Raw genomic sequence first — 17085 nt, forward strand, 5'->3', positions numbered from 1 at the left:
CATGTTTGTGACATTTTCCAGAAGGTGCCTGCATGCAGGACCTTTCCAGCATGCTAGAATGAAGATTAGAAATATGAACTTAACCACTCTGATAAAGAATTACTGTTGCTTTGTCTGTTCTACTAGTTTGCTGATGCAATATTTTCTGGGACTTTCAACTTATTTGTATAAAGAAGGCATGCCGGCGGAGGACCTCCTCCTCATAAAAGAGGATAGGACGACTTGGAAGTCAACTAGCCTCCATTATCTTTACTCTTTACAATTTCTAGCATAATTTGAAAATAGATATATGCTTTTTCATTTTTAGCAGGAGCATAGTGTTAAACCTAGGATTGAGTACCATAAGCACCGATCAACTTCTTCGCTCTTGGTTTGAATCGTATGTCGGCTCTCTACATCCAAACTGGTGCATTCAAGGGAAATTAACCTTCTTGTGGCTACAAGCAAGTTGAAAATCTTGGCCGGCAAGTTTCCATGCATAGAAAATGAGCACCTAGTGATCTATATATGTTATAGATTGATTAAATTCAACCTAGAGAGGCTGTTTAGACGTAACGTCTAAAGGTAATGGTCCGCGATGAGTAGATTTATTTCTCAATCAAGATTTTAATTATTAGTTGGAAAGTTGTCTCCTGCATTATTATTGTGTTTTAGGAGTCAAGGATGGGAGACAAGTACATTTGACTACGTGTGTAGCATAGTGCTTGCTTTACTAATAATTAAAAATCCTTGCTTCCCCTCAATCAAGCGTAATCCAAGGGTCCACAATCACGCTGATAGGGCTCATGCAAGTGATGTTTTCACATATACTTGCAGACATGACTCTGTTTCAATTTGTATCTATGCTTTTGCATTTTTATATTTTGTTTTGTGCCTAAATGGATCATACTCTCCTCCTCTCCCTTTTAGAGAAATGTCGACTTTTCAAATCAGAGTCATGGGTCTCCATCCATACGGTGGATTCCACAAGCGCCATCGCCATCCTCATACACTAGTGGTCCTCAACATGATTGGCAAATTCCACCTGATTTATGAGTTGCTAGATTATAGAATCAACTCTCATGAATCAATCATCGGGTTGATATGGATTTAAATCATGTTTAGTCACATTAACTAGGTTTTATGGAGTTAATATCTTGTTTCATTCGAGCTCTGAATTCTAGGTTTTCCATGCTAATCTATCAAGTAATGCCGGGTTTACTAACTAGGTTGCCGGCATGGGAAGCCACACCGGATGTGACTACAGTGTGTGTCCTCGTCTCGAAGCTAGGTCATGTATATAGCTTGTCGTCTTTCAGAAATTAGTGTGAAAGAACAAGATTGGCTTGTCCGCTGTTGAAGGATTTAAAGACAGAAAAGGTGTGTTGTCGGCTCCTTCTAGGATGCTTCTAACTGTAAGGGAAGATGCTTGACATGTCGTCAAGTAAGGAATGCAACAGGGCTTTGTTTCATATCTCCTGCTCCGAAGTATCATAGTTAGTTACAATCAAAATGGAAAACTGATATGAAGATCAGGTTTAAAATGGCGAAGGCGGCCATTGGAGTCGTTGCATTGAAGGAATCCCCTCCCCCCCCCCCCCCCCCCTTTTCTTTTTCTTTTTTCTATGAAATATTTTTCAGTTTGCTTTTAAATTCATAATATGGTCTGCCAAATGCGAAATTTTACATGGAATCAAGAACATTTTCGTTCAATATCGACCCTTGAAGGCTTGAGTTGATCATCAAATACTTGGCCATCTAAATAAAAATGGGACATTCTGAGCTACTAGAGTGGCTTGCACTCGAAGTTACTTAAAAACAGAGTAATATTTTAATTCTTTTTAAAAATAATTGAAGTTAGAAAAAGAAGAAAGAAAGCTTCCTATTCAAATGCAATATTTCTCGATTTATTCTTCGTTTCTCAAATTCCTGCGAGTTTAGGAAACACATTTTTCATGATTTTTTTTATAAGTTATTATTTTTCAAATAAAAAGAATGCATGAATATATATTAATACAATTTTTTTTTCTTTTATATATAAACATGAAATATTAAATTTATTTTTTATGCATTTATAATTAGTCATAAGTTTACTTTTTATTGTAGAAACAGTATATAAAAATATTCTTTTTCAAACATTTGTTTTTATTTTTCTAATGTTTCTGCAGATTTTAGTCACCACACGCACCTTTTTGGCCCAGTAAGGTAATAGACTAACATGTCATGCAGGTGGGTAAATATTTTATGGTTACTGCTGGAGATGCAAGAGATCAATCAGTGCTCCACATGTAGACAAAAAATCTTTAAGAAATTAAATCGACATTTAGGAAACAAAAGCATATGCTAGCTGTGAAGCCGTATATTACTTCAGGCAACATTCATCTCTTTGCTGTCTCTATACACTTGAGCATATATATAGCCTCGATTTATTAGTATTATAGGGTAGAAAATATGTGTGTGTACGCATGATTTACTTTGGAAGGATATGGGAGAAAGGTTGTAATTAAACTTTGGAGCCCAATATCTAACCAAGATCAGAAGGTATTTATTTACTGCTATATGAGGACAATGCTTGGAGGAAAACTGGCATCTGTGTTGTCGATTTTTCAACGAGTTTCATTGATTCAGAGAAACATGCAGCATGATGCTACTTGACATTAATTCTTTGCTGCACCCCAGAAGCAGCTGCCTCTAAACCACAAAGCTCCAACTCATGATTGAGTTCCATGAGAAAGAAACCACCACCTTATTATGGATCATATGTTTATAGCCAACATCATTATCATCTTTAACTTTTTTCCTTCATTTGCGAAGTTGCACTTTTTACCATGGTTTTGTACACACAGTAATCGTGTAGAGCTGCATTTGATTCACTACACACACACACACACACATGTACAAAGAGAGGGAGAGGAGCTGCCGAACTGGGATATATTTATATGAACAACAAGAACATGTATAGTAAACAAAGCTCTCTCTCTCTCTCTTTCTACATATACATATATATACATACATACATACATACATATATATATGAGCTGCTGCAAAAGCAGCATGACTTTCACATCTTTGCTTGAAGTCTAATACAAGTTTGAACAATGCTCACTATGAAGATATAAGAGCACAGAATATGTATTTGAGCTTATTAATATATATATATATCGTAGAAGCTACTGCAATTATGGCATGAGCTAGCAGCTCTACAGTTTATATATATACATTTCCTGAAAAGATTTGAATGTGTTGGCTGATTTGCAGATTACCTGTTGTGTATGGGGTCAGGACATGAGGGTACCACTCTATTGACATTTGCAACATAGCCATTAATATCTTCAGAATTAGCTCCTTCTTTCTCATTTTGGGTTTTCTCCTTAGCTTCCACGTTCTCTTTCAGGTTTCTTGCACCTACTACTCCATGGTGAAAAGCTGAAATACTCAGCAATACCAACAAGAGACACCCCACCTGACTCCTTGACATAAACATGACTTCTCTCTAAATTACTACAGGCTTTACCTCTCCTTCAAGATGGAAACTACTACAAGGATCTTGAGTGAGATAGAAGTGGAGAGAGAGGGCTGAGACTTGTAGTGTAGTTAGTAGGTGGAATATAAAAGGGAAAGGTTGAAGAATAGTCAAATGGAGGATTTGTCCGTAAAGGTGAAAAACTTTGAAGTAGTAGGTCCTTTCAAATATGCGTGGATGGATGTGAAAAAAGGCTGTATTCTTATGTATAATTAATCCATTTATCATTTTTAAATTATTTTTTGTGAGAAAAAAACACTTTAGTCAAATTCTCTAGCATATAAAGACGAAGAAATGACGAGAACACATGAAACGGCTATGGAGTATTGTCAATGTTGAGGTGGTTGTGTCCCACTTATACTTTCTCCTTCACCAGATTGTCAATTTCCATGGTTTCATACGAAGTTGCAGCACTTGCATGGCGACAGCTAGGGCAAAGAAATGCTTACAAGGGCATGTAAGGACTACTTCAAGATAATCTATGATGATGAGATGTACTAGAGCAGGAGCCATGAATATCGATCTCCACCGACCATCCATCTCTAGTCCAAGACCAATTTAGCAAAAATATAATATTCAAATCTAATAATTTAAATTATTTTCTAAACCTAACACATTAACTCTGGTCTCAAATATTGTTTTCACAAGGACCTCAATTTCAGGATCTTGGCTTTGACTCTTACTTTGGTTGTTGTTTTTTGCTCCCTATGCTACTGTCCATCTCAATATAGTAATATCCTAGGGCATCATTAACTACTGTTTCTTTCTTTTTCTTTTCTTTTTAATTACAGTTAATTATGATTTGTTGGCAAAGTTTTGGGTTTCAAAATCTAGGGTTGTCGTTGCCATCTTTGCCTTTTGAAAAAACAATTCAATTTCTTTTTATTGGTACTAAAAGAACATCTTTAATTAGCTTATATGTTTAATTGGGTTTAGGTAAAGATTTATTTGATTATATTTAATCACAGCATATTGTTTCTGCTCTGGACTAGGTTATGGAAGCTCTTAATTACCGCATGTATCATCTCTTGCTGGTTGTGAATGCAAGCCCTTGTGACTAAATGTTTCTTTCAATTCATGGCTGCATACAAGTGTGTGTGTGTAGATTAATTATTAAATTTATGGGTATTAATTTATAGAGATTTATCTGTAATTTCCATTGTGTTCTTGAGTTTGAGTTTCCTTTTTGATTGAAATTATTCTTTTTGGCGGATATGAAAATATATAAAAGGATTAAAAAGGGTTTTTTTTTTTTTTGTTTGAACTAGATGGACTAACTTATTAATTTCTAAAACCAAAACGACATAGTTTACGATAAATAACGATAAATACTTTGTTTTCAAATGTAGCTAATTACAGGATTAGATTTCACTCCAAAAATCCCTTCTCAAGTCGCATTCATACAATAGGGCTATAAAAAAAATGGAAAAATTAAGGGAAATTAAATTGAAATATTTTCAAAGATAAAATAACTTAATTTACAATATTTACTATTTAATTTTTTTTCATTCTCGAAATGATCATAGCATGCTCGAAAGGGAAAAGAAACACGAATAAGGATGCTTCAAAGCAGAAACAATTAATAATTGTTCATCAAGTACTGGGAAATTTATGTTTGAATTGAATCATCAAATTAGAAATGACAAGATTATGCCTGCCTCTAGGACAAGTTGAAGCCAATAAAATGGAAGTCATCGAAGCACATCCACAGCCCCATAATGATATCAATCATATTCTTCTTATGGAAGTTGTCTAAAATCTATTTTTTTAGTGGTAATTAACTAATTCATACCAGTTAATTTTTTAGTGGTAACTAACTAATTGTAATTAACTAAATTGTTTAATCACCTTATGAAACTTGGACGGCTAGTTTACTATAATGTCAAGAGAATGTATGGTCATGTCAGTACAAAGAATGATTGTACTAATTGACCAACAATAAACTTCAGGCTTGGATCTGCATCACCTCATCAATTCTTAGGTGCTCCTAGAGTTACATGCATAGTTATTATGGAGATTTGACTCATTCTAAGACGAATTTGTATATAATGAGTTTGATACATCAACTTAAAATTTATATCATGTTATTTTAAATAATTTTAAAAAATTAAAGTTAGCTTGATCAAATTTAACTAAATTATAAGGTAATCTATCATGTCACTCGAGTTAAATTTGACTAGATAAATAATTCAAACAAAATAACCAACTCATACAAGGCTTTATATTAACGAGTTTAACCTATCAAGCTACTCGAGTTTGACCAAATAAAAATTCATTCTAATTCAAAAAAAAACAAAACAAGAAATAGCTCATACCAGGCTCCATATTGATAAGTTTACCCTATCAAGTTACTCGAGTTTGACCAAATAAAAATTCATCCTAATTCAAAAAAAGAAAAAAGAAAAAAGAGCTCATACCAAGCTCCATATTGACGAGTTTAACCTATCAAGATACTCAAGTTTGATAAGATAAACATTAATCATAATTAAGAAGAAGAAGAAGAAACACCTCATACCAGGCTCCATATTGACAAGTCATCTAACCGTGGAACTGGGTTTAATAATGGTATGGAAGAACTGGGGAACATTCCCACCAAGTCAGATATTATGGAATGATTATGTTGATTAGGTAGAGACCAATGCATATGAATTCTCATCATCTCCAACTTGGGGCCCCGTGGGGAGATTTCAAGCTCAATTGTTTGACTTGGGGACACCACGCCAAACATGACTTGAAATGATTCACAATTAGTATACTTCCTTTCTAATCGACAGCTAAATTTGCAGCCATTTTCCACCGATCACTAGTTTCCAGTCGGTATCCACTCACCTAAACTAGGTTCAATCCCAGCCAGTTTTCACACATTGATACTAAATTCAGTCCCCACTCCCTTGGTCCAACAAAAACATAAACATACCATCCATGCCAAAAATGGAGAAACTCACCATGAAAATACATTTTCGTAGACTAGCCTTTAGTGCCAATGATTTATAAGTTCTCACTTAGATGCATTTACTAATTCAGGTATGAAAATACATACACATAAAGATTATGGATTTAACGGATTGCATTTCTCATGAAAGGGCTAAGACTAGGTATAAAAACCACTGTCAATGTCCTTGAACAGAACTGCAGCAAGCAAAAACAAAACACAATGTCACATTGATGATTTGGATTACATTACCACGAATGAACGAATGCAAGTGGGTCCTAATGGTTGAATAACATTTCTGCAAAATATTGTAGCAAGAATAGGATGATTAAAAGACCAAAAATACTCTTTTTTTGTGATCTACAACCTGTCCATACCTCTCTTTGTGGAACAATATTATTTATTATACAGTGACAGTGAACAGATAAAGCTTCAATACAACGGACAGAGCCAACTGCAATAGAAAGATGCCTGCTACGATAAAAAACCACCTTTCACCTGCAGACATGATATGGGCGCGGAGATTAAGCGCCACAAAGGTTGCTGACATGAACCCTGCGACACCTGCAATCACCCATCTGAAAATCTCCAAGGGTATGACTGAGAGACACTGCAACCAGAAACATAAGAATTTAAGTTGGCGTTCTTAAGATTCTCTCTTGTTAACCGCGAAGTTACAGGATGATATCAGATCTGTGCTTCATTCTAAAATCAGGGTTTTTCCAAACATGTACAAGCTGAAGGAATAACAATAAGTCATGGTTAAAAGGAAGAAAGGGACAATACCAATGCAGGAATAAAGACAAATAGGGAGTAGCCATAAAGACAGAATAGCTGGACAAGGCCTGATGGTGCTGAGAAGTACTTGAGGATTACATACAATACAAGAGGAACCAGAAGGACATAGCCATAAAACACTCCAGCAGACCAAGTCACTAGATTTATGTCATAGTTCCATTCTTTCTTCTGCAGCTTGTGTGCTATATATGTCACAAAAGTGCCAATGGAGGCTGCTACAAAGATCAGGGTAGTGCATATCCAAAATGGTCCATACCTACAGAGATAATAGATTAAAATGACAAATGTTTCTAACATGAGGAAAAGATGGAAGAAGGGCAAATGAGTTTAGTATGTCCATCAAATACAAGGGATTTGCAAAACTGATGGCTTATTGCAGAAACTAATAAGCAATCAGACTGCAAAAGGCTGATAAAGCAGAAAAATTCTTTTCTTTTGTCAGCGTGAGGAGTTCCTTGAATTTTTCATCTTTTGGTTATTTAAGAAGCAAAAGCAAGAAATTTAATGTTAAATCCCCAAAAGTTAAATCAATCTCAGGGATATGAGATTGAACTATCTATATCTACAGGATAGGTAATCAGCTAGATATGATAATAGTCACATTTCACAACATCATCTAGACAATCCACAAGACAGGTCAGGTCTTGGGAACCTTAATAAAAAAGCCATCTGAAGGACTTCTGACTTATGATGGGGGAGAGCTCAAATATTACAATTTGACTGCAAAAATTCAAGATTATCACTAGATTCCATAGCTTATCATCACCAAGCAATGCCAAAAGGCTTAAAACTACATTTTATTTCCCTAGAAACATTTAGAGAGGTGTTTCTTTATAAACATTAACAGTACGTTAACATTACAGCTTCAACTTTTAGCTATCATCATTGGTAGAAAACCACAAAAATTATAAAAAGTATTGCCCATGAATATATTAGACTACAGATGGTTCACCCTCTTAGCACATGTTCAACTATTAAGCTAAGAATATAAAAGACGATCATGTCAGTTATCAGAATATTTTCCTTCTTTGTAATAGCATCTGCATGCTTTCTTTCTTTTTACATGGTTACACTTTCCTATTCAAGTATTAATTAAATACAAGTGAGACAATTGCAACAAAAAGTTCCTCACAAATTCAATGTTGGGAAACAATTTGACATTTTAATCAATTCAGACCATATATCAAAAGTGTCGATTTAGGCAAAGACAACTCACAAATCTGGGTTGTTGACTGTTTTTTCAGTAAAAGTTCCTCTGAATGGGAAAAGTGAATATTTGATCCTTTCCAAAACATCAATGGTGTCAACATCAAAGTACGGCTTATATGCAGCAACTGTAAATGTCCGAAACCAACCGCCTTGCTGGGATTCCTCTGAACCAGAAACAGGTTTTGAAAATGTATCTGAACCAAGAGAAATTTAGCCATTTAACATATCAAACGCTACACCATTAGAACTTGCTTCAAAACAGTGAATATTATATGACATTTTAAGCAGTCTTAACAAATTGTAACAACACTATTTCCAAGATTTCACCAGACCAAGCCAGAAAAAAAAAATACCACAAAAATGAAAATTAACACGAGTCACCATTAACCCTGGCCACCACTTAGTTCCTCAGGGATTGGTCACAGTAGCAAATCCAGTTTGCCAAGCCGTTTCCAAGAAGATAATCTCCAACATTTTTTAGCAGTCAAACCATTCAAATACAACGGGTGCAAAAAGAAAAGGGCATTCATAATGTCTAACTACAGCTTCCACCAAGTTGCTCTTGGTCAAACCCCTTGACCATCAGAAATCCATTTTCCCAGGCCTTTCCCTTGAAAACCATCTTTCAATCGTCCAGTGATCAAACTATTCAAATAACAGGGGTGCAACAGAAAAAAGATAGTCAAAACCTCTTCTAACCACGACTTTCATCAAGTTGCAGTCAGTCAAATTGACAGAAAATTTGCTTCGTTAAAACTATTGATCCTTTACTTCACATACCATGCTTCTTCAACCACCATTCATGCTTTCTTATCCTCAAACTTAAGAACGAGACCTATGCCTTTTTTCAACACACGTGCGCAAGGCACACAACCTGGTTAAAACTTGTCAGCCGATAAACTGGAAACCTTTAACTTGTAGCCTAAGCCTGATTCCATTTTTTGGTGTTCAACACGATATTGCATTGCATTGACTCCATTGAACACTTCAAGCCTAACTGAACTAGCACATTTCCTAAACCACTCAATATATAAGTTCATTGTGCTAATTATAGCAGAGAATTAAGTAATACAATAGCATACCATCAGCATCACGAGGCGGACGGGTTCCACCAGAGATCTTCCCCTGCGATTCTGATGGAGGAAATGTCTGCAGATTCGAATCTGTTACAAATAATACATTAAAAATCAATATTTTTATATCGCAGATACAATAATTAAAAAATTAAAAGAATAATCAAACTGATAAGCTCATATAAAAAAAAAAACAGCTGCAGCAATCTCAATAACATGAGAATTGAGAATTGTCTTCTCGATTACAGAATTTTCTCAGCCAGCTGACAGTAAAGGAAATGAAAATCAAAGAGAAAAACTTGTGGTTACCGGTGAATTGAACGGTGACGTGGCCTGGATCTGGAACAGACTAGAAAATCGAATCGAAACAGATGGTTAACAGCTGAGAAATAGATCTGAATACGAAAAGCACGCATAGATATACGTATGAAGAAACGTATAAAGAGAGAAAGAGAGAGAGAGACTTACAGGAACAGATCCAGAGACTTTTTGATTATCAATGTGTGTGTATTTTCCTACTCCTCCTGACATCATCTTTCCTTCCTTCCGGTTTTCTCTTCTCTTCTCTTTCTCTGTTACCAAACAGATCTCCGTCTATGATGCTCCCGCGTTATACACACACACACACACACACATGCAAAGCAAGCGATAAGTCTTATCAGTTAGGTTAATAGCAACAAAAGCAAAGGAATTGTGCTTCTTACCAAAATGGAATTTTATTTTTGGATAATCATGGTAAATAACATAGTAATTAAACTTTATCTGGTTTGATGGTTTGCCTTGGTAATTTACAAATTACTTGAAAGCTGGATTTTATTTCAATTCTATTTAGATTAACTTGAATAACCTTACGAGTTGACTTGACTTGCATTGCATTCTATCATGTTAATTCTATGAATTAAAAAAAAAAAGATACTATTTTTTAAAATAATTTAATAAATTACTGTAACCATAATCTTAAATCAGATTAAATTTAAATGGTAATTAAAATTCACTTTTAATTGAGTTTTATTATTTTCACAGGCTTTCAAAATGCTAAGCATTAGGTTCGCCTTGATTTGATTGCAATCAATCTGCTTGGATATCATCATATTCTCCTCTTTGAGTTTCTGGCATTCGGGTTTTATCTCTGCAATCTCTTGTCTTGTTTCTTCTTTTCGTCTTTGTCCCTCGCTGATCTCCTCCGTAACAGCTTTCAGCTCTTCCACTAATCTTTCCCTCCTCCCTGGCGGCTTCTTGATATTTTCTCTCTTTTCTGTATGGCAGGCCGCCGCCGCCCATGCATGTAAACTATGTTAATTAATTATAACGTAAAAAAATATTATTACTGTCATAATTAATTTTCTGTGGTTGGTAGCAATGAGATCGGTACACTCGCTCAAGAACACAAAAAAGACAAATTAAAAAAAAAAATAGAATTGGAGATTTGGGGGTACCAATTGTCTCCTGCGTTTTGTCTTGGAAATATTTCGGCTCGATGCTAAAGACTCCATGAAAATCTTAGTTATAAAATTTAGCCTATCCTGATGAGTGGATCAAGAACCTAATTGATCCGGGTTGAAACCAGTTCACTTTAAAAATAAATAAAGATAAAGATAAAAATTTAAATTAATTTGATAAAACCTAGTTAAAAACTTTATTGTAATCTATTAGCTATAATTTTTTAACAAAAATAATATTATTTTACTATAAATAATCAAAATAAAAATAGAGTTACTCAAAATAATTCATAACTCTAGCCTTGAATCGAGTTGAGTGTCGAACTAGGTTTGACAACAATGATTAAAACCATCTTCCTTCTCTTGAAAGCAGTGACTTGTAGTTTTTTGGAGAAAATATCTGATTTAATAAAATCTGGATTGATATTTCTATTTATATTTAGTTCAAAATCCTTTATAGGAAGAAGATTTTTAATTAAAATTTTCCTAACTACTTCTAATAAAAAATAAAGGGTTAAAACTTAAAACTAAATAAATTAAAAGTTTTAATTAAAATAGAAAATAAATCTAACTACAAGAATATAAATAAAGATAATTTCTTAATGTAATTTGAACTCTTAATGTAATTTGAAGGCTTCATTATGAGATTTTAACCCAACAATACATGTGGTTTTCAGAGGTTTCTGTGAAAAATTTATCTCGAACACATTGTAATTAAATTCTTCTTATCCTTTTTACTGAAATTTCATAGCTCATCCATTTTTATCATAATGTTTTTTATCGGACAATATGGAAGAGCATCTTTGTATTAACTTGATGCATTAAGGAGAAGTTGCTGGGTAAATTTAGTTTACTACATTATCCATAGACTAGGTCAATAAATACAAGACACTTCAACAATGACGGCCTTCACTTGATGATGTTAAGGTGGTGTATGCGACTGTATTTAAAAAAAAAAAATTAAATTTTTTTATTATTTTGAATTAATATATTTTTAATGTTTTCAAATTATTTTAATATATTAATTCTAAAAATAAATTTTAAAAAATAAAAAAAATATTATTAACATACTTTTTCGAGTAAAAAACATTTTAAAATCTAACATATTTTATCAAGGTAATGGAAAGATGAACTAGCCCACAATCAGAAGAAGTCCTTCGTGAGTGACTCAACATCAGCTTCAAGTAAGCAATTCACAAAATCTTCAAGAACTATGGTTTCTTGATGTAAAGTAAACTAAAATTGTTTTTAGAATGGGGAAAGGGACATTCCCAGGGGAAAGGGACATTCCCATTGAAATCCACTTACTGCAATTTCTTTTCAAAAGCATTTCACAATTATAGATCATTTATTTGAATTTTCGAAAAAAAACAGGAATTCCAGGGAGAATTTAAATTTGCATTACAAACAATACAAATCATAAATTACATAGATTAATAAATATCTTTGGAGAGAAAAAATCCGGGATTAAACTCATCTTAATTTAAGCTTCTTATCTGATAAATTGAATCCTTCAGTTTTCTTGAAATTAAATAAGCAACAACACTATCTACAAAGATTTTCAAGCATATTACCATCGAGGAATCACCATCAGGCACTTTTTAGTTTACCCCTTGTGAGAAATAGATACCTTCTAATCGCGAGTATAAGAACCCAAGTTGTTGCAGTTATTTTCTCCTTGATCATCAAAAGGAATGCTGAGCTCAGTACAGTCTTCAAAATCTGGGCATGCAATCCTTTGAAAAAGCCCAAAATTCCCTCTTTTTTCCATATAGCATGTATGACCGCAGACAATGTCTTTCTAGACTTCCGCTGAGCTTTCTTAGCTTCATCGTCATCTGAGTCGGCAGCTTGAATCACCACCTTACACCTGTATCAATAGTATAAATATCAGATCGCTCTATATCTCAAGTATTTAAAACTAAAGTTTAAGGTAATAGCTGCACACCTGATTGCAGGATATGTCAGAACAGTGGCTATGCTCTTTGAGAGCGCACCCAGAACAAAAGCTGTGAAGGCAGAAAGGGTTACCGCAGTCTTTTCTGTGTTGTTCTGGTTTGTCTTTAATAGTCTTAGTTTGAGCTGATCGAATACCGTATACTGCAATATATGTAACTCTTGTCTCAGTGTAGTCAATTCTCTTAAGAAAAATGAAGGTAGCCTCCGAATGAGATTATGAAGCAATTTGTATCATAGTATAAAACTACAAGGCCAGGTCAAGTACCTGAATTGCAGGGTTTGAGGTCAGCAAAAGAGAGATGCCAAGGCCATCAAATGCATCACTGTAACTGCCCTCTGTCAATGTTTCCCAAAGTCCTTTCGATTTGCCAAAGGCACTTGTCTGCATTCTAGAGGAGGCTGTATCCAGGGGCTACATAATGGTAAGCCAAACATTTTGATATTAAGTTTAGCATTAATATTGATGGAAGAAAACAGAGAAGAAACACTAGCAATGACACCCAGGAGAAAATCAGAACATATGAGGAGTTTCATGAAAAGACTGTCATCACAACAATTAGCTGAGCATTATGCCCAACTTGCAAAATGGTAACTAGTGACTCACCTGAGTGATAACGGCAGTGCAAGCCCCAGCAGCAGCAGCAATAAACAAGTTAGCTTTCGTTCCAATCTTTTTGGAACCACTCCTCTCCAGATATAATCTTTTAAAGTAGCTATACCCATAGAAGTAGATAAACTGTGAAATGAAAGACTGCAGATTTTTCGTCCCTAGGCCCTGGTATAGTGAAAGAACTTGTCGAGTGGATATTGCTTCCCATAAAACATCAGTAAGGTTCCTACAGAAGCCACAAAAGCAACACCAAATAAACAATAAGCCTTACAATAGCATCCACTAGCTTAACATTCTCAAAGATGTTACTTGGTCTAGTAATATGTGCGCGAGGCTGTAGAACTAACAAATGGTCCATAAGGTAAACGGCCATGCAACAGAAAAGGCAAAACGGAAAATTTAAAGCTTATAAACACAACATACCATTCGCCAATGCTACAATTCAATCTAAAAGGTGAAACAGAAAATTTAAAGGAATTTCAATACAGATGCTCAATGCTACATGCTACTCAGTGAGAATGACCAGGACATGTTTCAACACTTCATCCAATAACTATAAAATACATCAAGGAGGAACCTTTGAAGATATTACTAGTTATGATATTAAACTAAATTGATATGAAGATTGCAAAAAACATAGGAAAAAAAAACCTGAAACGGTTAAACCAATCTAAGAGCAGATGAAAATATTTACTTGGTTAACAAAAACATCCATCGTGATCAGGAAAGCAGAAGATTTTATATAAATAGCCTAAAAGAGTAATACTGACAAGGTAGGTAATAGAACAGCAAAAAATGTTAATTCCACTGACAAGGTAGCTACAGTAGAGTTAGGCATAAACTTATCTGCTACATTTAACAATGGCAGATACCTCTCATTCAAAACAAATGCTCTATGAAGCTAAAAGCGACCAACTTTATACCCCAGAACGGCCTAACTAGTAACTACACATATCAGTAATTAACATATATCAAGATTGAAACTTTCAGCTACTAATAAAAAAATTAAAAATGAAACCAACCCCGTTGACTCATCACAAGATCACACAAAACCCAGATAAAAAAAAAACAAAAAAAAAAAAAGAAAATTAAGAGCTGGGTATATTTAAAAACCTGTATTTTTGCTGTCCTCGATCACGAGCCTCAGCTTGATACTTAGTCTTACACGTATCAAGAGGGTACAAAATTGTTGTGCTTAGTAATGAACCAATAGCACCTGATGTTGCCTCTGACAAAGATTCAAAATCAACTCCCATCTCTCTCTCTCTATCTATCTATCTATCTATCTATCTATCTGGATCCAAATTCTCTAAAGGATTAAGATTCTATGATGACGGGATCTCCAGAGTGATTTATATTGTGTTTATAGAGAAGAAGAGAGGGACGAGACAACAAATTGGTAGGTGGCTGGCTAGTGGAATTACAAATATGGAGAAATCAAAATGAAAGAAACTGATTTTTGGATTTTCTTCGGAATTGTAAGAACGTGGCGTTTGTTGGAGTTACGGGTTAGAGTTTTTTTTGTTAAACTTTATTTTAATCCTTATAAATCCACCAATGAAGCAATTATGCCCCTGTAATCTGACATATCTCTGTATATACCACTACTCTTTAGTTTCTTTGTTTGATTAGTATTGTGATGTTATTGAATTGAGAAAAGGAGAGAGAGAGAGAGAGGAGTATAATAAATAAATTGAAAAAAAGATTTTCTTTTCTATTGGAAAAGTTGGCTGTTCAACTAGTAGGGGCACTATTGAAAGGATTTTGAACTGAGGATATGAAAATGAAGTTTACGATTGTTTTCATATCGTGAACACGTCATGTTCTAGACGGTCTTCGCAGGAGGTTGGACGGTGGGGATCTAACGGATCAAAATTAGAGAGCTTCGTTGACCGAGTGAACAGAGTACGATTATAAGTGGTAAAGAGCGAGCCTAAAAATAAAACAACAAATCTTTCAATTAAGTCCTTATTTAGAGTAAGGTTAAAAACAAAGCAGCAAATTCATGATATAGTTTCTAAAATTAATAATTTACTCATGAATGTGATGCAAGATATTTTTTAAAAAATATATTTAGTTTAAAATTATTTAAAATTTTGTATTTTTTATTTGTGATATTATTATATTAAAATCAATATTAAAAAACACTTAAAATAATTAATTTAATATTTTATCAAACCAAATATATTTTTAAAATACATTAAAAAAAAACGGTGCATTAATCTTGGGTTAATGAAAAAAATAAATTTTTTTCTCTTGCTCAAAACAATCTTATGTGCACAAACATATCATTATTTCTAGTTAATTACTATATAAATACCAGAAATATATCTTGTTTTTAAAATATAAAATTAAATCCCCATTAAATTTAAATAATTCAATTTAAAAAGAAGAAGAAGTCGTTATCTTATAAAAATATTTTAAAATAACTTCTTAAAGAATATTAAATTATATTATTGACAACAATATTGCCTACGAGGAAGAGAAGAATTGCATCAGAACGAAACCAAGACATGAAATTCAATACTGTACCAATCATTTGTCTGTGCAGTAACACTACATGAATATAGAAAGAAAGAGATGCTGAGCTTTACACCAAGAACATTACATGCTTGACCAGGTGTTCTATGGCATATTGTCAGTGTTTCTTGGCAAGGTCGACAACAGTAGTAATTCTGAAAGCAAAGTACCCTGAAAGCACTTTCAAGGAAAATCCCCTTTCTGGGGCTTTGGCATCATTGCATCAAGCGTGAAATAAACGAGGAAGCGCCTTGGATTTTGACTGTCTTCGAGTAGAATATTGTTCCTTTTGTTCATATCCACATCATTCTCAAATGGGTGTCGTTCTTTTCTGGTGATTTCGGGCTGTTCAGGCCCTAGCACTGGAGCATATTTGTGGCTGCTGCTGTGGTTTATGGCCGCTGCTTCCCAGCTTTTTGTTTCTGCTTTTTCATGAGTGAAGGAGGCTCCTCTACTTGGTACTGCTATATGAAAAGGCCAGGGGAACAATTCATCAACGCCTACCTCATGAGCATGGAGGCAACTTGAAGGTAATGTTATGGTTCCCTGTAGAAGGAAGCCCTGTCCTTTGAATCATTGAAGCTTCCTAAAAACCATGTCCACGCATTGTCATTAGTCGACTTGTCAATGCATGAACCCTAAATTGCCTCATCCAAAGTGGTTCATTTCACATCAGTATCCAACTTTACGCCAAACCCTTTGGCTTATTGCTATTATTGCCGTCAATCCTCCTCCTTGTTGCTATATGCCTTGTTTGGATTCGAGTCTCTTTATAGAACAAAAGTTGTCCGGGGAAAAAAAAAAAACCCAATAAGCATCGATAAGAGGCATAACTTTAATTTCAATCCCTCATGAAATATGAGTTAAGGGTAGTTTTTGTATTTTTTTTAGATTAATATGGTATCTAGATAAACTTGAAGTGTGCTATAACTAATTACACGGGTTCTAAAATTAATGATTATGTAAGTCATGATTATTGTATAAGCAATTAAGAATTTAAACTTAAAAATATAAAGAGAACAAACCTCTTATCAATTAAAATA

At 34.2% G+C, this 17085-nt stretch overlaps 2 protein-coding genes across 3 annotated transcripts; both read right to left on the reverse strand.

Annotated features, from left to right (window-relative positions):
- Positions 1 to 6649: 6649 nt before the first annotated feature.
- Positions 6650 to 10220, reverse strand: LOC105125021 (protein YIPF1 homolog). 2 transcript variants are annotated; one of them, XM_011025290.1, is made up of 6 exons: positions 9983 to 10220; positions 9824 to 9863; positions 9524 to 9607; positions 8449 to 8635; positions 7221 to 7488; positions 6650 to 7044 (listed from the first exon to the last, which is right to left on the reverse strand). In XM_011025290.1, the coding sequence occupies exons 1-6, from the start codon at positions 10046 to 10048 to the stop codon at positions 6838 to 6840; spliced, it is 852 nt and encodes a 283-aa protein (XP_011023592.1). In that variant the 5' UTR covers positions 10049 to 10220; the 3' UTR covers positions 6650 to 6837. The 2 variants fall into 2 exon arrangements, with proteins under 2 accessions (XP_011023592.1, XP_011023593.1); XM_011025291.1 differs by having other exon boundaries at positions 9524 to 9604; positions 9983 to 10217.
- Positions 10221 to 12240: 2020 nt separating this feature from the next.
- Positions 12241 to 14988, reverse strand: LOC105125022 (peroxisomal adenine nucleotide carrier 1-like). The gene is made up of 5 exons (XM_011025293.1): positions 14636 to 14988; positions 13517 to 13748; positions 13178 to 13324; positions 12902 to 13053; positions 12241 to 12823 (listed from the first exon to the last, which is right to left on the reverse strand). Exons 1-5 carry the CDS (start codon positions 14776 to 14778, stop codon positions 12544 to 12546), a joined length of 954 nt encoding a protein of 317 aa, XP_011023595.1. The 5' UTR covers positions 14779 to 14988; the 3' UTR covers positions 12241 to 12543.
- Between the last annotated feature and the right edge of the window lie 2097 nt (positions 14989 to 17085).

This window comes from Populus euphratica, unplaced genomic scaffold (genome assembly GCF_000495115.2).
Source record: "Populus euphratica unplaced genomic scaffold, PopEup_1.0 scaffold28.1, whole genome shotgun sequence".
Taxonomy (NCBI): domain Eukaryota; kingdom Viridiplantae; phylum Streptophyta; class Magnoliopsida; order Malpighiales; family Salicaceae; genus Populus; species Populus euphratica.